The sequence below is a fragment of the Aplidium turbinatum genome, chromosome 12 (genome assembly GCF_918807975.1).
Source record: "Aplidium turbinatum chromosome 12, kaAplTurb1.1, whole genome shotgun sequence".
Classification (NCBI taxonomy): domain Eukaryota; kingdom Metazoa; phylum Chordata; class Ascidiacea; order Aplousobranchia; family Polyclinidae; genus Aplidium; species Aplidium turbinatum.
This window is the reverse complement of record NC_137483.1, coordinates 12,711,968-12,735,782: the sequence shown is the minus strand read 5'-3', so window position 1 is coordinate 12,735,782 and position 23,815 is coordinate 12,711,968. Positions and strand designations below refer to the sequence as shown.

The 23,815-nt window shown below is 37.3% G+C and overlaps 1 protein-coding gene and 1 long non-coding RNA gene across 2 annotated transcripts in view; one reads left to right on the top strand and one right to left on the bottom strand.

The window, feature by feature from the left end:
• Positions 1-1,079: 1,079 nt before the first annotated feature.
• LOC145781010 (sodium/potassium-transporting ATPase subunit alpha-3-like) overlaps positions 1,080-23,815 on the top strand; it is a 33,835-nt gene continuing 11,099 nt past the window's right edge. Inside the window, exons 1-10 of the mRNA XM_082592715.1 lie at positions 1,080-1,727; positions 14,095-14,154; positions 14,700-14,906; positions 16,328-16,441; positions 17,062-17,196; positions 17,479-17,596; positions 18,542-18,810; positions 19,543-19,741; positions 19,852-19,974; positions 20,332-20,453. Of these exons, the coding sequence (XP_082448841.1) occupies positions 1,158-1,727; positions 14,095-14,154; positions 14,700-14,906; positions 16,328-16,441; positions 17,062-17,196; positions 17,479-17,596; positions 18,542-18,810; positions 19,543-19,741; positions 19,852-19,974; positions 20,332-20,453 (1,917 nt within the window). The 5' untranslated portion in view covers positions 1,080-1,157. The remainder of the gene's footprint in view (positions 1,728-14,094; positions 14,155-14,699; positions 14,907-16,327; positions 16,442-17,061; positions 17,197-17,478; positions 17,597-18,541; positions 18,811-19,542; positions 19,742-19,851; positions 19,975-20,331; positions 20,454-23,815) is intronic.
• LOC145781425 (uncharacterized) lies at positions 21,297-23,074 on the bottom strand. The gene is made up of 4 exons (XR_014290738.1): positions 23,006-23,074; positions 22,685-22,746; positions 22,374-22,540; positions 21,297-21,650 (listed from the first exon to the last, which is right to left on the bottom strand). It is a non-coding gene; the product is annotated as an uncharacterized LOC145781425 (long non-coding RNA).

The window sequence follows — 23,815 nt, the reverse complement described above, 5'->3', positions numbered from 1 at the left end:
GTTTTGCTGACGTGACATTTGAGAAGGTTGGTTTATGAACTTGTATAATATACTATACCCGGGTCTTCAACTCGAGACACCTAAAAAATAGCAGTAAGATCATCAGGAAACGAGGTGGTTTTCTCCAAAATAAGCAGAGTTTGTCTCTAAAAATCATGGAACAAACGCAAGTAAACTAAAGAAAACGCCGTGTTTTTTGAGTTTATGGACGACCTTGAAAGGTTTCGGGCCCCTAACTTCCAGATCCAAAAGTACCTCCTGTCAACGCGAATGGTTTAAAAAATTAAAGATTGCTTTGTTCGCTGGTGACATATCACCCTCTTCCAATCTGCCTTGAGCCAGCATGGAAGCAGTAAGGCTCATAAAATCACATGGAACCCTGTCAAGTAACCCATGTTGATGCCCAATCTGCTGCAAGCGGAGATAGCGAATGATTGTTCGCTTTTAAAACGAAGTAAGTTATCGAATTGATTTTTTAAGCAAAAGATAAGCCCAAAATCCCACGACAAAATATCAAAAGCTGCTGTAAAACGCGATTAACAACTCTGGCTACAAAAATTAGCTTAATGCCGCAAGAAAGCGATGGAGCAGGCATTCTTGTTGAAAATGTAACAGCTTGGTAATGGTATGAAACAGTAGCTAACTGCTCTTGGCTGATGCTGAGCTGCGTCGGAGTCTGCCTCGCTTTCTGACCTAGTCTTATTCTGAAACGATCCCTGTTCCATATCTAGAAAGCTAAAACCTCAATTGCTAAGGTAACAGGGATCAGTTGTCAGTAGATGTTACAGAAAATATATTTCGCACTTATTCAGTGCATCGTCAGTTCTGATAAAGGGCAGTTAAAACCTACAAGTAATGTTTTAAACAACATTACAGTGACGCAATAATGTCAAAACATTATGAAACAGCATTGAAAAAGCTTTGGTATGAAACAGCATTGTATTTTGATCAAGGAACGAAGTGATGTCAAGTGTATTGTTATCAAATAATTAACCTTTGTTGACTAATAAAAATATTCTAGCTTTATTGCCATTTTATTTGTTGTCGAAGTGGCTGGATTGATTGTTAACATATTCGAAGAGTACAACGTACCACCGCTTTTTAAGATAGCATGAGTGGTTGATTTGTTGAAAATTATAATACTAAAATAAATCGCCATGGATGGTAGTGACGATCAGCCGCCAAAAGAGGAGACTCCGGGTGTCAGTTCTACACCCACTGCAGTAAATACTCCGTTGCCTGAAGCTACTGAAGAAGAAGAAAATGAACAAGACGAGTTGGCTGATCATATTACTAAAGTAGCCAGTGAAAGTAGCGACGAGCATGGCGTCTTGTCAGAACACCTTGACGACATGTTGAAAGACTTGGAAGAAGCAACTTCACGTTATGAGCCGAAAGAAGAAATTTCAAAGCCTGATGCACCAGCTCGACCCGTATCTCCTGGGCCAGAGTTGGCTGAAACCGGTGTGATTGGACAAAGACATCATCACCCTATTCATACTTTACCACCAGTCAAGAAAACTCGCAAAGATACTATGTACGTCCACCATTCTTCAGAAGCAGCAGCAGCAAACCCTCCAGCTTTATTACCCGCAGAGAAGCCAAAACCTGCCCCCACCGTAGTTAAACCACCACCATCTGCAACTCCCGTTTCTACTCCAGAGCCCAACGATGAAAAAACTGCAGAAGAGAAGAAAATGGACGATCTTAAGAAGGAAGTGGTCATGGTAAGCTATAACTAATGTTGTATATATTGGCTAAATCGGTAGCCTAGAACCGCTAGATACACATTAGCCTAGTTTAGTTATTACCCATTAGGCTATTGTATACGTAGCCTAGCCTACATTTTATTTTTGAAAATACTGCAGTGGATCATGTTAATACAAGATAAAACAAATGATTTTAATCGTCCAAGTGTAATAGCAATGTACCAGCGTCCAGCCTGAGGTATGAGCAAATAATAAATTTGTAAAATCTTCTTTTGACAACCGCAGCAATGTAGCCTAGTCATTAAAGGTAAAGCAGTGGCCGAGTGGTTAGCGCGTTGGGCTCGCAGTCGAGAGCCTGCACGTTCGCCTCCGGCCACCCGCACTTGCTGTTGTTTCTCTGGGCAAGAAACTTTACGATAATTGCCTCTACCCAGTGATCGATTTCGAGTAATGGGTAGTACCAAATTTAAGTCATAAGTAGAGTAGACAACCGGAAACAGACATTGCCGTCGGCTGCAGCGTGGGTCAGGTGTACTTCGGAAGGCGTACACCGATGCATAGCGCTCAAGTCCGCTTTCCCGCAATGCAGGATAAAGATATGAAAAACAAACAAACAAGCCTGGTCTGGGAGGTCGCAATGAAAATCAAACAATATTTTTTTCCAGTGGAGCCTACGTCTGTTTATCGGTTATTGAATAATTAATATTGTGAATGTATAGTAGGCTATAGCCTACTTATAACAGCATGACTTAGTTAGGCAATGATTTTTTTCTTAAAATTAATGAATGAATAGATCTGACAACCCTGATAACCTTTAAACTGTCACAAGAAAGCCTTTTTAATTCTGTCAGACCCCAATAACTGCAATGCAACCGTCAACCAATTAGAACATGTTATAAGAGGCTACCGTCCCATTGTGACCCTTCTAGCACTCAGCCAGAGAGTTTATTCTTGTTTTGAACTTTATTTGGTAATTATAGATGAAAAAAGTAATGGTAAGGGTGAGAATTGAACCAACGTCATCGAAACGACCACTTTCTAGTTTTAACCTCTATGCTAAGCAGCTGAGAATTCATCACTTAATTTGCTTTGTATCATCTGCAGGGGCGCCGGAAGCGGGGGGGGGGGCAGAGGGGGCAATGGTGCCCTTTTAAGGTCATGTAAGCTACTGCACATTCTGCAATACGATATAACAATTTCAGCTATTAGCTTTTAGTTAATTATAACAGGCCTCGAAATTCGTTTTTGTTGACTGCTGACAAACGTGTCCGGTCTGAGCAGCTATCTTGGCGGACAAATTAAGTCTCACGGTGGACACAGGACACACCAGTTTTAGCGTCAATTGCCATGCTTAATCACTTTGTCTTGATAATTCTTCGTCATTTGAGAACTATAGCTACGGCTTAGAAGGCTTTTTAAAATTTCATCGAAGTCACTCTGAAAGGCTTTCATCAGACCAACGACGTGCGCTTGAAAAGTCAAAGCGCCGTGTAGCTGCTTACGCCGCATAACTGATTAACTTTCACCGAACGAGGTCGTGTGGCTTCTTACGTCACTATGCCCTGGGCACGAGTCGGAAAACTTGTACACTTTCACTACTATTTTCTGCTGTGCAAAGTTTCATTAGGCTTTTTTCTTTAGGTTTATTTTTGCGTGTCATGTGAGCGAAAGTGAATTTTCCTTGGGCGTTTTCTTTCTTACTGTAATACCAAAACTTAACAAATTTTGCTGCATCTTGCTGTAATATAGCCTACTCGTACAGTATGATATAATCTAATTTTGTAACCAACCTTGCCTTATCAATATTACTTGGAGATCAAAGCCAGACATTGTGACGTAAAACTTGAACTAAGTTGCGCGTGATTAGTGTAGAAGCAGGGCCTCCGAGAGAAATCAGCACTGGTCGGGAAACAATACGAAAAATGGGCCCCATAATATTTTTTAGCAAATATTGCGTTGTATGTTCGTGTTAAGCTGAAATTAGCCTACTATCCTCAGCATGAAAAGAACTTTGTTCAATGTAAAAATCATCAATAATTAATCACTGGATTACACTTGCAGCAAAAATGCCATTGAGGATAACTATTTTGCTAGAAAGCTTTGTAAACACAAAATAGGCCTACAGGCAACGAAAATAGTTCAACCAGCAAGCATTTAATTGAAGAGTGTCCAAACTTTTTTCCACGCGAGCCAGATTTGATAATAAGTGTTCGCGGGCCAACAGCCACAATAATTTTTCTGAAAACTGCAAGTTGAATTTATATGATTTTTGTGTGTCTGCAGGCCAAAAATAACACATTGTACAACAACAGGCGCGGGCCATGCAAAAACGTCTCGTGGGCCGGAGTTGGCCCGCGGGCCGGACTTTGGACATCCCTGATTTAACCCTTTGCTTTTCAACGTTTTTTTGGAAGTTACTGCTCAAGGGGGGGCCGTTTTTGGATCAAATTTAATCAGCTGTTACGTGTTATCCGCTGATGCTATTTCAACAGAAGTTGCACTGGTGTGAAAGCAAATCATTTGTCTATAAGTTTGAAAAGTCATTATTTTAAAATTTTATATGTTAAACTTGATATTTCAATTTTTGCAAAGGTACCCAAAAACGACAATTTTGATTTAACTTACCGCTATTTAATTACCGTGCTAATCCGATTTCATGCAAACTTCTAAATAACAAAGAGCTCGATCGAACGCACGAAGTGTGTGTGCGGTGTGCCGAATCACTGCATTGATTAGAATTTACGACTTGCGAGCAAATCTTATTGTAAGCTACTCACTGATTCTAAAATAGTTACAATCAGAGTAACATTGTTACACGAATTTGAAAAAAAATCAAAACTGCGTTTGTTGTCTTACATTTTTATCCTAAACTAATGCATTCCGAAACTCATGGCTAGCTTCTAGTTTCATGGAACCAAATTTTTCATAAGTAACAGCTTAGCCTGCTTGAATAGCTGTTTACATCTTCGTTTGTGTATTTTAGGTCTACAATTGAGTTTGTAGTATGAATATTTTTAGTAGAGAGAAGACAATTGAACAATGAACATGTTGTTGAAATTATCTGAAATTTTTAAGTTCAAATTAGGTGCTTTTGAAATTGTGGATTTATGTCAAGTCGCATCACAAATATCATGCAGGCCACATCATAAGTCATTTCGCTTACGGGTGTTTATAAACATGACTCATAAATTACATCCACAAAAAATACAGCATTTACATCAACAAAGCTAAGTTCGAAGCTCACTTTTTATTGAAGATTGTGTCAATCAATTTGAAAATACATTTTTAGTCCGCCAGCGTCGAAATAATGCAACAGCGAATTGAGGAACATGCGTAAACAAAGGAAATGTGAAATAACCCACAGTCAGCAAATCTACATAAATTTAACGTTTACAAATGTTGAATCAATGTAAAAGGACTGGATTGCTGACTGGGTCCTTATTGTTTGAAGCACTAAAAATACGCGTAAAAGCGACAACATCAGCAAGGCAGTGATTATGTTTCTGGCCAAAAAAAAAATAACTTTTGACTTCAAAGATAAAAATGATTATAACGAAGCTTCAAAGTTTGTCGTAAAAAATTTTACAGAGATACAATAAACATAATCATTTTGTGCCAGATTGTGAGAAGATTTCCTAGATTCTTTCCAACCATTTGCAGGATTGCAAATTATTTTCCATAACTTTATATTGCTAAAAAATGGCTTCTTTGTTGAAACAACGTGGCTACAATTCTATAAAAAATTCTTAGGCCTACTACATTGAAGTAATGAAATTTTTTTTGTGATTTTGCTGATGACGTTTTACAATATCCGAGAAGTAAAAAAATAATAATGATGAATTATTTTACAAAGCCGTGGTTTGCAAGTGCTTCACAAAAAATTGTTGGGGGAAAATTTACTATTAGACGTAAAACGTTTGTAAAAGAAAATTGTCGGTTTACGTATTTATAATGTTTATTGCGCTGTTATCGAATTATAAACTGCCTGTAGGCTATTGTCTACCTTTGTAGTTGCCGGCCAGCTTAGAGCAGCATGCAAACTAAGCGTTTATGGTATTTGCATCGTGTTATGATTCTCGAAAATTTCCCACAAGGGTTTATTTTTATCGTGATATTTTGTGCCTCTTCTGTCCTAAACTTGAAGTTATTGTGCAGCACAATCCACATCGGTTTTTAGACTCAGTCTTCATTGAAAATCTTTTGTGTGGTGCATCATTTCAAGTAGTGTCTTCCCCTAAACTGTTACACAAATCGCCCAGAACCAGGTTGATTATTATGTATCTTACAGCAGTTGAGAGCCGGTTATTGTATGTGTGGAATTATTACTGTAGATGTCTGACTAAATTCATGCCAAAGTCGAGCAAATTCTGCTTTCGGGATCCTTGCCGTTATTCACGGTATTTTTTGTTGATAAGTTTAGGCAGCATTTTTCCAAGATAAATGAAGACATCGGTATTGTTCGTCACTTAGATTTAGTTTTCTCAGCATTGTTTATTCATTCTTTGATCCACTAGTTCAGCGTTTCTTAACCAGGGGTGCTAGCACCCCTTGGGGGTGCTGGAATAGACTGTAGGGGGTGCTAAATGCATGTAGCATAATATCAAAAAATGCCATTTTACTTTTCTGCATTTTTTCGTCTTTCTGTCGGTATCAGCAGTTGTCATATTAATGATTGCTGTTTCGAAGTAGCCTACATGATTTGCTGTTATTGTAGTCATCTCCCAGTCAAGTACGCAAATTGATCCTGAGTAGATTGTGCGAACTTACCTGGTGGGTGCTTTGTTGTAATATTGTTGCTCACCTCTCGCTTCTAGAAACCACCATGGCAAAATGCTTTCCCACAAATCACTCATATCCAGAGTGGATAAAGCAGCCCTTCTTGGCAGACATGAGTGATCACAGGCTAATAGACAGACTGAAGGAGGAGCTATGATTGACATGCAGGATTGCAGGTGAATCAGAGTTGTCGGAGAAAATTTCGTCCTTCCGCTTGCTGATTTCTGGTGTGATCAGTTGACAGCATATCCTGCATTAGCACGAGCAGCATTGGAATTGATGGTTCCATTTCCGACTAATGTGTGAAAAGGCGTTCTCCACAATGCTCCAAATAAAAACAATTGGCCGGAAACGCCTTCAACATGGGTTGCTCCACGGTGTGAGAGTGGCTTTGACCAACACGAAGCCTCAAATAGAGAAATTGGTCACACATGAGCATGAACAATAGAACACACATTGATACATGTGTAACTAGTTACCTAGCTGGGTAACTTAAGTTTATCCATGTTCTTTCACTATTCTCGGGTTTTCCTATTTCTTTTATCACCAATGACGACAGTAGTTTTGAAGAATAAACAAAATGATCAATTTGTACTTCGCTTTCCTTTCAATAGTGCAGGCCAAAGTTTAATGGCGGCGCCGAAATTTTGACATGCTATTTGATCACTGGCGGTATATTTTGTATATTTTTGTCGCCCAACAAACGGTGCTGTTATTTTAAGAGAGTTGATTCACTTACATAATTATGGTTATAATTGAATTTCTGTTGGTGGAATGAAAGCCAAATACCAAATCCTGAATCAACTTCGTTAAAACAACTGCACAGTTTGTGAAACAACAAGAGACTTCATTACAAAATATATCGCCAGCGATATGAAGGCATGTTAAAATTTCGGCCTCTACTAAACTTTTGGTCGACACAGTAGTAGTCGTATGTCAACGATGGTTAGGGGGTGCTAGACTGTTCAGGCCTGTTTACAGGGGTGCTAGAGTCAGAAAAGGTTAAGAAACGCTGCACTAGTTTGTCCCACTTTTGGTATAATCGGATCGTTTATAAATGGCGGGTCTTCACAATAGCCGGCCTCTTATACATTGGCGCAACGTATTCAGATGTTGAATCAATGATGAAGAAAGCTGATTTGTTGTTTGTCTTATGTGACGCCTAACTTTATGCCTCGTCTACATTACAAAATATTTTGTATTGTACATTGTACATTTTGTTTGTACATTACAAAATATTTTGTAATGTAGATGAGGCATTATCATCTTTATTTTGCGCTCTTTGGAACAAAACACAGTGCACTGTGAAACAAAAATACAGGACATAACAACAAGTAGGCGACATAAAGCATTGAAAGGACGCCATCGAGTTAGCTGATACGTGTAAATGGAGCCTATCTCATAATTTTGAGTGTATCTCACAATTACTGTTTGCAAAAACGCTATTTCTCCGGCTTCTCCCAAAAGCATTTGCAGTCATACATTTCCTCAATTGCAAGTTTTGTCAATGAGAGCATTTCCATAGAACGTTTATTTCGAAACCAGGTTTTCGTGTCTTTATCCAAGAGAAAATTTCTTATTGTAACGTTTTTTATTCGTCAATGAATATTATCTGCTTGAAACAACTGTTTTGAATAGTTTGTGGCCTCCATAGCCTACTATTTTGATCGTGGATAGCTATTCTTCTTTGTAGAGCTGATAACGCAAAAAACGTTTGCTATTATTGTTTCTAATTAACAGCTTTGCGATCACTGGCTTTTCTTTGTAGCATAAGAAATAACGCGCTTTGTATTATTGAGGTCAAACCAAACAAAAGAAAGCAAGAGGATGCTTCTCTCTGCTCGCGCATATCGATGCACGAAGCAATTATGAGCTTATGGCTTGTTATCGCAATGTAATCCATTTCACGCTTTGCTGGAAGTGAGCTAGAAATAGCAAAAATTCACCAAAATCTTGAATTTACAAGAAAACTACACAACTTTTAGCATCAAATTTTATATCATCAGATCCGCCTGGCAATTTTAGGAAAAGTCAAGAAAAACCAAGTGCATGGCGTTACTGTGCTTCAAATAATTAAAAGAAATATGAGGGGGGGGCCAAATCTGGCCTCCCTTTGAGGAGCAAAGTGTTAATTCAACCCTTTCTGGACTTTTTGCAATGCAAAGTTACGGATCACAGCATCAAAGTTTTGCGACATCTGAATTGATGCACAACATGTAAGTTATAGTTAGGCTTTTCAATCGGTTTTGAGTCATAGGCCTACTGGAGGGCAAACAATTCTTTGCAAATTACAGTAATTGCTAAAACCACATTCTCAAAGCGCAACCGTTGGAGGTAGCTGCTGGAACACAAAAAAAATCATAACATAACTATTTGGAAAAACCTTTCGAAAGTTGCAATCAATGATTCCTTGTGTAGAGATTATGGGGTGGTTCGTTCTGGTTTGCAGCTGAAGTTTGCTGTGTGGCTTTCTGTCAAAAGTAACAACTCATCCAAAATGTCTTGAAAAATATCATTGTTGTAGCCTACAAATGGTTTAAATTTGTCCTACATGCCCGCAACTGCACAACAGACATACGATGAAATTTTCATGAAACTTCAAACTCATCGACGATATGTTTGAGTTTGTTGATACATTTGTCAATTCCAACAACTATCAAATGCTTTGCAATGTACGGTAGAATACATTTCCTTCGAATGATTCAGCTAGTTAAGTGGAGTTATAAAAGCGTTCTGTCCTCAGGAAAAGAAAATCATTTTCTTTTAAATTTAAAGTTGCCGCTGCAACTTTAGCTTGCGAGTAGTAGCCTACTCTTCTCAGCTTTCTCTTACTTAGATTCCATCTTTCTTTAATTTCATTAAATTCATCAGTGAATCTTGTTTAGGACCGTAATCCACATAATGCAAAGCAGTCACAAATTTAAAACTGCTAGTTGTAAGCTATTTTAGCATTGACTCAGATCAAGCTCTTGTTGGTCTTTGCAAAATTGCAAAGTCGTTGGTCTTTGCAAAACTGCAATTGCAAAAGGGTAATGTAAAGCATTGGGTTTGACTGCACCACGCCTTGATTACCCTCTCGAAGTCAATTTTTTTGCAAGATGATAGGACAGCTTTTATTAGATTTTTCAGAATTTTTCCTCTGACTGGGCTATAACTTTAAAGATGCCACTAGCTTACAGATAATCAGTTACTCCAAAAATGATAAGACATTTGAACAACGCTGTCTGTAGGCAACATTATGAATTCCAACTAGATTTAAGCAACAACATCCATAAACAAAAAACTCAAATAAAGAAAAAACTCACTACCTTCCAAAATCACATCATGAGAAGCATGACCAACAAAAGGCTACTTGACCACACGAAAACAGAAGATCTTTTAACTATGACAAAATTACATCCAATTGCAGCAATAAGTTAATAAAATCAAAAGTTTTAAAACTGTTCGGCCACACTAAAAGATCACAATTCGGAATCAGCAAAGTTTGCACAGAAGGAAAAGTAGGAGGAAAAAGAAAACGTGGCAGACAACCAAAACGATGGCAAGACAACATCCAATCATGGACCGGACTCAACTTGGCGACACTGGGAGAGCTGGCTCAAAATCGCCACTCTTGGAAGCAAATAACTCATGTTGATGCGCAATCTGCTGCAGGTGGAGATGATGACTGATGATGATGATGATCCATAAACAAAAAATATACATACAGGATTTACTTTCTTTAATCGTGCTTGGACTGATACCTTTAACTTTCCCAGATAACTTATGTTGGATACAACATCCTATGCCTGGCCGACGCAGATTTTGAAGTTAAGGTTCAGTTGTCAAGCAAAAATAGTTCCCGCTTAGCTAAAACAGCACCAGTTTTCAAGTTGACACTATCAATACAATCGAAACCGTTCAGTGATATACAGAAATCAATTCAGCTTCAGATTTTACGTCTTGAAGCTGTTCAACATCGCCTACCTTAACACGAAAATGATTTGTTCTTGATGAGAAGCATCGAAAGTGACATTTACGATGATTGAGAAACACTTGGAACTACGCACTTCATTTAAGAATTTGTTGATTATTTAGTTGGTACATTTTTACTTTAGTACTAAAAATGGGCCCCCTCAAAAGTGCAAAAACAAAAAACTACTCGTTTTTCCTTTACAATGTTTTGCTAGGGGGGAAACTGGCCCGACTTCCCCCCCTCTCGGAGCCATTGTGTAGAAGTACCAGTATTTCCATCGATTCTTAACGAAGAATTCACCTTTGTTACGCTGATTCAATGTCATCAATCGTTGAAGCAACGTAAAAATTGAAAGTTTTCCTTCTTGAATGGAAGCTAAGGGATACAGTATTCAAATTTTCTAAATGCGCGGAAATTATATTCTCGCAACAATTGTTCGTGCTATGCAATGACGATTTGTATCGCTAGTTCCTATGTTATTTCTCGGCGGACAAATATGACCGATCTAGATGGTACTTCCCGCGGACATGTCCGCCGTGAATTTCGAGGCCTGCTATAATCTTTCATTTCTGTCTCAAAATAATATTCACGACACAAAATTCTGTATCACAGTAGGTAATTAGCCTACATCATCATAACATAGTATGATGCCCTCTCGTGCCATTGTTTTTTGTATACCGGACACTTGTATCATTACTCGATGATGAGCTGATGGATGAGCATTATTGCTATATCTTATCTTAAAACTAAAAAAAGGCCTTTCAGCAATAAAAGTGCCCTTTTTCATAATCCTGGCCCCCAGTCAAAAACCGTTCCGGCGCCCCTGATCATCTGCTTCTCGCGTTTTCACGTCACAAAAAACGTAGCTTATGATTGGTTCGAGGTTTTAGTAGCCGTGGCAGAATTTTGTCATGTTAAAGTGGCTATACTCAACAACAACTTTTGGGGGAGAGTGGGGTTAGTTGGAAGGCGGGGTTAGTTGAAAAATGACCATTTTTTTAACTCTCGATAAATTTTTTAAATATTTACTGCCAACATGTAAAGTAGTTTATAAAAACACATAGGCTAATCCATGTTAGTTTCGATTTGTTGAGTCAAGGTATGCCTGGTTGGCTGACAATTTTCTATTTTCTTACTTTCGAAGTAAAATTTTTATCGTATTTAAAAACATCTTATGCGTCGATATCGTTAAAGATAGGCAGAAGTTTTTTGGTGTGTGTCAGCTGTAGGTGTTCTACAACACTAGGACATAAACAAATTTTAGTCCAATGCACCATGCTTAAATATTTTAGGAAAATAGTTTGTCATATGCTAATGGGGCTAGTTGGAAAATAGTGGGTGGGGTTAGTTGGAAAATGGTTTGATAACGGTATGACTATGTAGTACGAAGGAGTATATCGTCGTGGTATGATAATAAGCAGTATAAGCTCCAATGTACTTGTTTTAAGCAGACATACATTGTAAAATTTTAATTTGAATAACTTGGAAAGTGTTATAAATACGGCATCACAAGTTTTAACAATGCGTTTATTAAAAAATGGTTTTACGATGATTAGATGTAGAATTCATTGCATTTTGATTTTAAAGCAGGTAGACATATTTGCTTACAACCCCATGTAAATGTTTGTTGGTTGAAAAAATAGTATCCAGTTAATTAGCGTGCAGTGAACTGACGTTTTTCAACTAACCCCAAGCATGGGGTTAGTTGGAAAATCAATTGTATGTTTGTTTATTTTAAATTTTTATTAAAAGCTGATTTGACTCAATACTTATTTTTGATTGTATGATAGAGGACACTATAGATGATAATTTAAGCCACTTCACGTTGTCAGGTTATGCACCAATTCTTTTAAATTTCACTTTAAAAAAAAAACTTTCCGACTAACCCCACTCTCCCCTACTCGACAAGGTTGCCAGATCTTTTTTATATTTCCATCCCGATTTCCACTAAAAAGCAGGGCTGTGTACTCGGAGAGATGTTGGCGTGTACGGAGTCCAAGTGATACATTTTTGCTAGAATCTATAGCCCAACAGGGCTTCGGAGTGGTAGCCTATAGTTTTGTAGCCCAATCATTTGCAAGTCAAAATCAGAGTTGTGGAGTCGGAAGGATTTTGGCATGTCCGGAGTCGTAGTTGTTGAAAAAGGCTGATTCCTACTCCGGCCTGATACAAAACGATGAGCAATAAAATTTTTGTTTGAAATCTTTTTTTTAAGTGTTGTATCTTGTTCTCTGATCTTGTTCACTGGTCAACAAGCTTTTACTAAATTTTTTAACCAGAGATAGCCTACAAGTAAACTTTTCTAGACGAATTTGCGTTGATTCCGAACCTGTGCTCGTTTTTTTCTCTGGCATATCAGGTTTTTAAATTTTGCACTTTAATATATTACGTATTCAGTAATATTAATGAATAAAACCAAACTTTGTTTCATATTAATTTTTTCAAAATATTTCATAAACTCTCATTTTATAGCTTCACTATACCGTACTTGTCGTGTAATGTAGCAATGTTTTGAAACAAAAAAACTACAGTTTTAACCAAAAAAGGTGAAGGAAATATAAACAATATCCAATAGCATACAATTCGTTTATTTTACGCGTGGAATTTACACATATTGAATACGCTTACGCAACAAGTTGTTCTAAACCAGGGGCCGAAAATTTACGGCCCGCCAAGGAAAATCATCTGGCCCGCAGGCCGCAGCCTCTTTACATATAGTATTATACTGTATTGCCCGGTCAGTGGTATATTAGCCTACAACGGAATGCGAGAACAAGTGGGCCTACTTTTTCATTTATCATTTTAGTAGGCCCACGTCTTTTATTTGCAGCGTTTCTGTTTTTATAAACAAAGAATTCAACATAAAGCACCATTATCATAAACATATTATTTGTTCCAAGTTAATGGGTCAAACAAGGAACGGCAAAGTTAATTTACTCAAAAATAGCTTTGAACAGCAAATGTCTTTGTTACAAAGGAAAGGTAAATCAATGAATCAGAAAATTCTTTTTCCAGGTAGAAGGAAGCACAATTAATAGCAAAAGACAAAAAATCGTTGTAGCCTACTGGAGGTTTTACTGATGGCGAATTTGGAAATAGGTGTATGATGGAGGTCATTGAAAACATATGTCCAGAAAAAAAAAAACTATTTTTCAGATATAAGTCTTTCAGCAAGAACCGTAACTCGACGAAAAGAAGAAATATCTGAGAACGTAAAATCTTAACAAAAAAGTTACAGCCACGCAAATGCTTTCCAAGCACGCAGTTTTAGTGCAGTTAGCGTTTTTTCAAAATCTGGATCTTTCAAAACTTCTCGAATTTTTGGGCCAACAAAAATGCCTTCTTTTGTGCTTTAATTAATTTCGGAAACTTTTTGTGAGAAATGCGAAACAAATACATTACCATTTATATATTAACTTAGAATTAGATCAAGCTTCACAACAAAAATGTAAATATCTCAAAAACATGATGCCTTAAAAAAAAAGTAAAGACATTTTTGAAATCAGCGTCATAAATACGTTTAAGGACACATAAAGCCATCTCTGATTAAAATTGTCTGTTTACCAATGTAATCTTTGTTTACATAATTATGTCGTTTTTAAACTATTCGTTTTCATGAATATAAAATATGCTTGCTTTATATTAATGTTTCAGGATGATCATCAAATACCTTTGAGCGAACTGTGCACAAGGTTGGATTCAGATCTGGAAAACGTATGGTTGAGTTTATAATCTTTTTATTAAGTGGTATTTTCAGGTAGGCTATTGTAGAAACGGTCGATTTGGTAAAGGTAAAGCATTCTACAGTAGAAGTCACTGCTGCATACCAAAAGATACCAAGGTTGCCATATGATTTTTGATCAACATAATGAGAAAATCACCTTTTCGAATAAACAAAATGTCATATTAACAATTGCAATTATTCTATTCAACATTTTGAACGTAATAGAACTGTGCTACTGAAATAGCATATCTTGCTCTGTGGATCAAGGGTGTGGGTCGCTAAAGTTGTATTTGGCAAGATACAAGTGGGAGGTAGCCTAATTTTTGAAATATTAAGCTGCTTATGTTCTTGATTTGTTGATGCTGTGCATACAGTTGTGGTAAAAATAGTTTTAGTGCGGCTAGGGATAGAATTTTTTGGTTTGAGGTAAGTCTGAAAACGATTTGTTTTCAATGCGGATTCATTCACAAAATCGCATTTGGTTTGGTTTTGAAAGAATATTCTCTGTTTGACACCATTCAAATATTTATTTCAGGGCCTTACATCACAGAAAGCAGCAGAATTTCTTGAAAAGTATGGTCCGAATGGTCTTACACCTCCTAAAACCACACCAGAATGGATAAAGTTTGCAAAGACGTTGTTTGGTGGATTTGCCACGTTGCTGTGGTTCGGAGCTATTCTTTGTTTTATTGCCTATACGATTGATGCCGTGGAAAATCCAGCTACAGTAGCATCAGATAACGTAAGTATTGAACATATAATTATTAATTTTATTTGTGATACCATTGTAATTTTATTTGTTTATTCGTCCGCCCCGTTAGCTTAGTGGTTAAGCGTCCGACTTTGTACGCGAAGGCGGCTGTTTCGGCTTTCGAGGTGTACGCTTGAGCAACGCATTTCAGGACTTCTCTCCATTCTGTGGCGATTGATGAATTTACAAACAACAACACTTCAACAACAAGAGGGAACTTCACTCTGTCAATTTCGGTGACTGACCTTGCATCAATAGTTTAAAGCCTCTGCAAGTATGCGGAACTACCAGGAATAACTTATCAGAGGATGTCAGTCCGAGGATAAAGGTTTAAACCAACCAACCATGTATATTCTTTCCACGATTCAACGTATCCTGTTCTCTGTATTGCGAGGGTTTGACGGCAACGAATATCTTTGTTGTATGATGGTATGTTTCTATGCTCGGAGAGTTGATGGAGACGAGATCTTCCCACCGCAAATCTTCCCGGACATTGTCGAGCCAACGCTTTTTAGGATGTGTTCGAGAGTAAATTCCCATGGACGCTGTAGAACAGTTTTCTTTGGCCAGGCGACTTCTTCTGTGCGTTGCACGTGTCCGTACTAAACCAGCCTTCTTCATTTCACATCTTCAGACGTTACGCGGTCAGAAAGTCGTTTGAAACTTTTCCATTGTAATTGCGATATATAGCCGACATTGCTTTTGGACGGTAACAGCCAGGTGTCACTCGTATAGTGTTCGAATATGGCAATACAGTTGACCCCGCCTAATCGGTCCACGATTGATCTGATCACCCGCTTATTCGGGCCATATTTCAATCACAGACATATACAACCAAGCAACCACACGGCATTTAACATAATCCATTAAAATTGAACATAAACTATAAGATATGATAAGCAGTTATTTTTTGTTACTTGATAAGGGCTAACGTGTGTATGGCCGAAAACGTTTGTAGCTTATAGTTTATGTTCAATTTTAATGGATTATGTTAAATGCCGTGTGGTTGCTTGGTTGTATATGTCTGTGGTTGAAGAAAGTGACCTCTTTACCAAAATTGTACCATATTTCAATGCTTCCCAATTCAAAATTTCAAATTCCTTTTTTATCACAATTTTTCCTGCCTAACTGGTCCATCACCCGCTCAAGCGGACCAACCTCACGTCAAACATAGGCTTTTATAGTTAACATTTTTTTGCTTTTGTACATGTATTTTGGGAAATGACTCTAACAGTTAATATGCCATCGTGCTAATACGTTCTTGCCTGATTGCAGAGATCGGTGTTTATTTTTTTTGATGGTAAATCTTCTTTTTTTAATTGTTTCACTTTGTATTGTGCCATGGATAAAATTGTACTATAAATTGGTTTTAAATACACTTGTGTCAACTTATTGATAATTTCACCTTTTAGCTTTACCTTGGAATCGCGCTGGCTGTTGTGGTGATTATCACCGGTTGTTTTCAATACTATCAAGAATCCAAAAGCTCGAAAATTATGGAATCTTTCAAAAATATGGTTCCACAAGTTGGTAACAGTTGTTATTTGTGTGTATGTTTTACCTTAATGACAATGTTAATTCTGTTTCACTATATTATTTGTGTGTGAATGGTAGGAATGAAATACAAGTATGTTAGAAATGCCTTTTTGTTTGTTTTCTTTTGCAAAATATGGTTTTAAATACTTCAAGAAACAACTTTGTGCAATTTTTTATATTTTTTTAGCTAAGTTTATCTAATTTCTCTTTTGCAGCCTACTTGAATTCGTGAATGTGATGGAAGTTTTTACATCACTTCAAGTTTAAAACATGCGGCCTGATTCTGAAATCAACAACATTATCAAATCAGCAACAATTTGTAGCATAATAATATAATGTTGCATCAATTTTTATTTCAAAAGATAGATTACCTTTTCTAAAATTTCCTAATAAGAGTTAAACGTATCCTTAAGCTGCCAAAGGATATTGTAACTAAAACTGGAAAACAGCAACACAATCCAATTTTCAAATCCAATGATCAAGTGAAGTCAAACGTCGAAGCAAAAATCAGAAAGAATTGTTTTGTTTTTTTTCCAGTGTGATTTTTTCATTGACTACTACAATAAAACATTTAAATGCCACATACATGATTACTTATCGTGAATCGCAGCAAGCTCTTGTGATTCGCAACGGGGAAAAGACACAGATTCTTGCATCAAACATAGTCCTGGGAGATATAGTGGAAGTCAAAGGAGGAGACAAAATTCCTGCAGACATTCGCATTCTTTCAAGCGCCGGAATGAAGGTTAAATTGTTCGATTTTGTGTTTCACAAAAACCTTCAGTTTTAATGCAACAGTCAAGTACATAGTTCACCTTCAACATTCAACAAGTCCAGTTATCATAGCTTTGTAGCGAGTGTAAGCAGCTTTGCTCTAAGTATGGGCTTTTGCAGCACCGGTTGGTCGCCAATCTGGGAAGTGGAGAAATTACGCTTCATTGACTTAACTAGGCCTCTGATTTTTACGTTTAATTTTTAAAAGAAAAAAACGTTTATTTCATAACTTCTCTTGTTCATGTTACTTCAGGTCGACAATTCCTCACTGACCGGCGAGTCGGAACCCCTTGCAAGATCCCCTGAATATTCTCACAAAAACCCTTTGGAAACTAAAAACTTAGCGTTTTTTTCCACAAACTGCGTAGAAGGTGAAAGCCTTAGAAATTGATTTGTGCATCTTATTTATTTATAACTTACTGAACAATAGAAAATTAAAGCAGTTGTAAGGCGCCATTAAGAATTCGTGACGTGCTTTCACTCGACAGTTAATCACCCGAACAATTTCGGAATATTGTTGGTGTTAACTAGAAAGAATGACGACATCACGCAAGGCTTAGCTTTTGCAAATCATTGCTTGAAATGTAGGGTTCAGTGCAGAAAAGCTGGACAACTCTGACCATTCAGGATAATGTCCACGCATTTGCCAGCAAAATAGAGGATATTGATGTTAACTAGAAGTTGTCATGGGCATACATTGTGATTTATATAATATGAGCTCTCTTAGTTGTTCGGAGAGCTAAGAATAGTCTCTGCGACTCTGTGATTAATTGTCGCAAGAATTTACAGTAACTGTACACCACTGTCAGGCATATCTGAACTTTTCAATATAGTATAATAGGCCTACCATTCAAATTAAAAATGTAATAAGTGTATTACATTGCATTAATTCATTTTTTAATGTCGGCTAAAACCTAGAACAAGCAAAACACTTCAACTGCAACAAAAAAAAGAAAACGATTCGGTTCCAACGGCAAACTATCTCAACTGCAGTGACTGATGTTTTTTAACAGTCTTTTTGGTCAGATAATTGACTATTGTTTTTCACAATACTTCCCTTTTAGATTTCCGTTCATGATAGACCATTATTTGTACACAACGAAGAACAAATTGGTTGCAAAGGATTCGAAAGTGGTTGTATTAAGCGATGGCTGAACTTATAAACCGAAGTCTTTATAATGGAAAATTAACAGGAAAATTCTGTTCCAAGCAATTGGGATGTAATAAGCAGTTGGTTGCATTAACCATTTTCTCCTGTATGTCATTATTTGCAAAATGTAGTGCTTCTGTTATTACAAATCATCGGTGTTTTGTAGGATCTGGGAAGGGAATCGTGATTCGATGCGGGGACAACACTATCATGGGGAGGATAGCGTCTTTGGCTTCTGGTCTTGAAATTGGAAAAACTCCAATTGCTCGGGAAATTGAATACTTTATTCATATCATTACTGGTGTTGCTGTGTTTTTGGGAGTTACCTTTTTCCTCATTTCCGTAGCTCTCGGTTACAAAATTCTTATGGCAGTGGTTTTCCTTATTGGAATTATTGTGGCGAATGTTCCAGAAGGACTGCTTGCCACAGTTACAGTAAGCTGACGTTAGTTTTCATTGATTTAAGCCCTGCATAATAAAATTAGTTTAACTTGATGTGTTTATGTTTTAGTGACCCATGTTTTTTTCTGTTGATGGCAACTGTTGATGCATTTAAAGATAGTAAAGTTGTTTTTCAAGTGTTCGACTTGAAGTGTATGTGGCAGGAGGAGAGAAAGTGGAGTGAGTTAGGAATGTCTATTGTCCATAATATAATCTTTTCAGAAGCAATGACCAAAAATACTGTAGAAAAAAGGATGTTGCTGTGACAGTTGATAGCAAGAAAGAACAAATTATCAGGTTTGCAGATAAGCAACAGTGATGATCTCCAAAGGCATATGAGAGAAGCTAATTTAGCGTTAGAGAACTAAGTGATGTGCAAATTAACATCAAAAATGATTTTAGCTGGGAAGAGAATTGATAAGCATAATGGTAAATGTAAAACAGCTTGATCAAATAAACCAGTTTGCATGTCTTGGCAGCACCTTATTAGCAGAAGACAGAAGTTCTTAGAATAAAGTGACGGCAAGCATGCATGGCTATAGCAACAAACTCATTAACAACAAAAAAGAATTGCTCATTACTGCACTCAAAATAGAGCTTGCATGGAGAATTATTACACCTAGTCCTATACTGTAAAGTATTCTATGTGGATCATGAAAACTTTTATATACTTATCTTGCAAGTGCAAAAATAAATAATGTCTTCTTAAGGTTATATTTTACTAAGGTATGTCTTACTCTCACTGCTAAACGCATGGCGTACAAGAACTGCCTTGTGAAGAACTTGGAGGCTGTGGAAACACTTGGCTCCACTTCGACAATCTGCTCTGATAAAACTGGAACACTGACGCAGAATCGTATGACAGTCGCTCATATGTGGTTTGATAACAAGATCGTGGAGGCAGACACAACAGAAGACCAGTCTGGTGAGTGGTTTTGCTTCAGTATTAATCTATTTATATCCTCATTAATCATCATTGATGCAAACAACAATGCGTATCTTTTCACAATAGTAGTTGGTCTGGTCTATTTCTAGGAGCGGCGTTTGATCTGAATTCCGAAACATGGCAGGCGCTTTCAAGAGTTGCACTTCTCTGCAATCGAGCCACGTTTCTACCCAATCAAGTTGAAGTTCCCATTCTAAAGCGCGAAACAGCAGGTAAATGACAAAACCAGTTCAGTGTCTAAGAAATATTTTTTCAAATGTTTTACAGATAGCTTTGTTTAGTGTTTTAAAGTCTAAAATGGTAGACTATGTAATTTATTTGTGATTATTGTTAAAGTTGTTACAAGTCGTAGTGACGTCGCTAATCAATTCGTATTTTTGTCTTGACAACTTAGCTAATCTTAAATCAATTGCATCTACTTTTTAATCTGAATTGAATGGCTAATCACAGGAAGTTTGTCTTAAAACGTGGAATAAGAAAATAATGCAATAGTGTCAAGCCTTTGTTTTATGTATATTGACAACAAGCTTTGTAAAATTATCAAGGTGATTTGTTTAAAATTTGACTAGGAGATGCGTCAGAATCCGCTCTGCTGAAGTGCATTGAGCTTGTGCTTGGCGATGTAGAAAAGCGACGAAAGAGGAATGCCAAAATTATTGAAATACCTTTCAATTCCACCAACAAATATCAGGTTTTTCACAAGATCTACATTTATTATGTAGTATATACGGTATTTGCTCGTTTGTTTTACCGAACCAAATTTTGTCATTGTTTTGCACTATGTCTTTTTTATTTTTTCTGATATGTTACCTTTGAGGTTGTTAATTTTAGCAACAATTATTCTTAAATTGATTTACTAAACTAAGTGATTTTTATTTTTTGTGCTTTCAAAGTCAGTTTATTAATGTATAAAAATGACTAACAGCTTTACTACAATACTGCAGTTTTGATACAGCAACCTCACTAAACATTCCAAGTGTTGTCAAGTAAATATTCCAAGTGTTAACATTCTGTTGTCTCAACGGCAAGAGCGTAACAAAGAGGGCAATTGCCCCTCTCCCCAAACATTTTTGAATAAACACTTCACCCTCAGCATCATTTGACAAAGTATTGCTATGATTTAGGCTGAAAGTACTCTTACACTGTTAAAAATTTTTACTGTCCTTTGGACAGGCAGCAAAATAACTTCCTAAGTAGTAATTTTATTTACTGTAATGGAAGTATTTTTACTTCCGTTGACAGTCATATTTTTAATGTTTCTGATCAGTAAAAATACTGCTCTGGATAGTCATTTTTTAAATGTTTCTGATCAGTAAAATTACTGCTCTGGATAGTCATTTTTTAAATGTTTCTGATCAGTAAAATTACTGGTCTGGATAGTCATTTTTTAAATGTTTCTGATCAGTAAAATTACTGCTCCGGATAGTCATTTTTTAAATGTTTCTGATCAGTAAAATTACTGCTCTGGACAGGCAGCAAAATAACTTCCCAAATAGTTTTTGTGACAAACGGCATTATGAGAGTAAAATGACTTTCTCTACAAGTAAATATTACACACGTGCATTTGCAGATATAAATTTATTGTGTACAGCAGACCTCACTGGCGACAATGTTTCACAATATATTTCTCAAGATGTTACAAGTATAGCTATTTGTTTGATGTTTCACGAACACGTGAATTCGCTTTTTTAACTGCAGAGTTCAGCCGAGGCTATATTTCGGCGAAGCATGAAGCAGCAGCGACTGAACAGTGAATTTCTTGACTTGCTTCAATCTTCATAACAAACATCCCTGCCGAAGCATGACCTCGTTGCACAGTCGGAGTACTTTAGGGTGCACATCCCACTTTTTCTTGTCATGACGGATGACCCCAATGCGAGCAAAGTATCTGAGGAAACAACACAAGTTATATCAGTGGATCTTTTCAAATTTGACCGTGATATTTAGCAATGTTTGTAACTACACCACAATACCATCGTGTAGTGAAACCTTCAAATTGATCAGAATGCGTTGTCACTTCCACAAACCTTAGAATAATCGTCTTCCTCTGGAGTTGTGGCTTGGAACTTGCGTACATAACTAGTATTAACAGTTTAACACCTCTAATAATCAGTCTGGATGGCCGAGTGGTCTAAGGGAACGTTCAAATATTACGTAACGCTTTTTTTCTGAATTTTTGACCCCCCCCCTTCCCCCATGTAACGCCAACGTAACGCTTTTTTCAATCCCCCCCTCCCCCATGTAACGCTTTTTCACTACAAATTCAGCACAAAAAACTATCATACCGTACTCGAAAACGTTACGTAACGTTTTGCTTGAACCCCCTCCCCCCGATGTGACGCTAACGTAACGCTTTGCATAACCCCCCCCCCTCCCCCTCGAAGGCGTTACGTAATATTTGAACGTTCCCTAAGACGCAATCCCTCCGGTAATGGGTGCAGTTCTTACTAGCTGCAGTAGAGAGACACTGTCAAGAAATTCGTGGATTTAAATCCCACTCCAGCCAGACCAGCTTGTCACTGGTATGAATGACTTTGTGAAGGAGGGAGTTCCATTATTGTTATTCCTTAGCTCATACATAAACAATTAAACACATTACAGGTTTACATACCTCTGTATAAACTCCAGACTTGCAGCTGCACTATCTGGATATGACATTGCAAAGACGTAATATGAGCAGAAGAAGTAAGCCAGCGCTACAAAAAAACGACTTGGTTTCCATTGCAAGGTTGCCTTCGATGAATATGAGAAACTTCACTGCACTGGCAAGAGTGGGCCCTGCAGATGCAATGAGGCACAAATGAAACTACGAAGACTGAAATTAGTGCATATTTACATTTACCAACTTCATATTTAGGTGAGCAATTCAAAAGTTCACTTGTACATCAGTCAACATTGTACAAACGCTCATTCACAACTTACCAAAACACACAATTATTGGATGCTGGTACACGAGTTTCTTCAAACTGGGAGATAGCTGAATCCTACAAATTGAATTTAACATTTTTAAGATATTGAAAATAATACAAACATTGTCAAACACTCATATAGCCGCACTCTTATCGCTAAGAAGGCAATGAAATAGAATTTATTAGCAGTAGTAGCATGGTGTTCATATCACACAAGTTATATATAAGCTATACATAAATTTGCAAAGTATGTGTCAGATGTTCTTCCGGGAATGGGAAGGTTGGGTATTAAAAAATCTGTGTTTGCAAGTAAATAATAATAGATGTACGTTACCTCAAAGCATTGATAAATCGCTGAGCAATCTTCTTTAAAATATGTTGTAATCAGTTCCACTAATCCCACTGAGATCCATGGGCAAGTTGTCTCCCAGCCGCCAGTTGTCTCCCGGCACATCATAAATGCACAAGGATAATATCCAAGTATCAAGTTATTCAATGAAATGAAATACAACACATGCTCAGGAAAGCATGAAAAAACCTAAATTGGTTTAAAACATGTATTATGAGACGTTGTCACGAATAATACCGGTAATAAGTACTGGTCCTCTTCCTGTAGCCTAATGGGGATTTTTCCTTCTTGATCTTTGGCCAGGGCTGAGGGTCTATCGTTTACCACCCTGGACCTGCTGCTCAAATTATTCATGCTGGTCACACACGAAAGATCAGCCTACCACAAGTTTTATCACCACAGCTGGATAAACCACTCAATTATTTAGTTCTCACTTTTTAACAGTCCTGGGCATTGACTAGGCCTATAAACTGCAACTGACGGCAGATGTTTCACTCTGAGGTAAAATGGAGTTGCATCTCAAACGTCGTTACTCCCTGGCTACTCATGGGCAAGGCGTAGCACCAGATATGGCAGATATACTCTCTAGCTAGGGTCACAGCTGGTTTTTTTAAAACTGTGTAGGCTACCTAATATTTTCTCATTTTGAAGACAGTTGCAGCAGCCATGCCTAGCAATCTTTTGGCAGTGGCTATTTGACCGGCGCCGGTCTTTGAATCTGAAACACTATTTGACCGGTCATGACATCACTATACAGGCACCTTTTTCTTTTTCTCTTACAAAGCAAAAGACGAA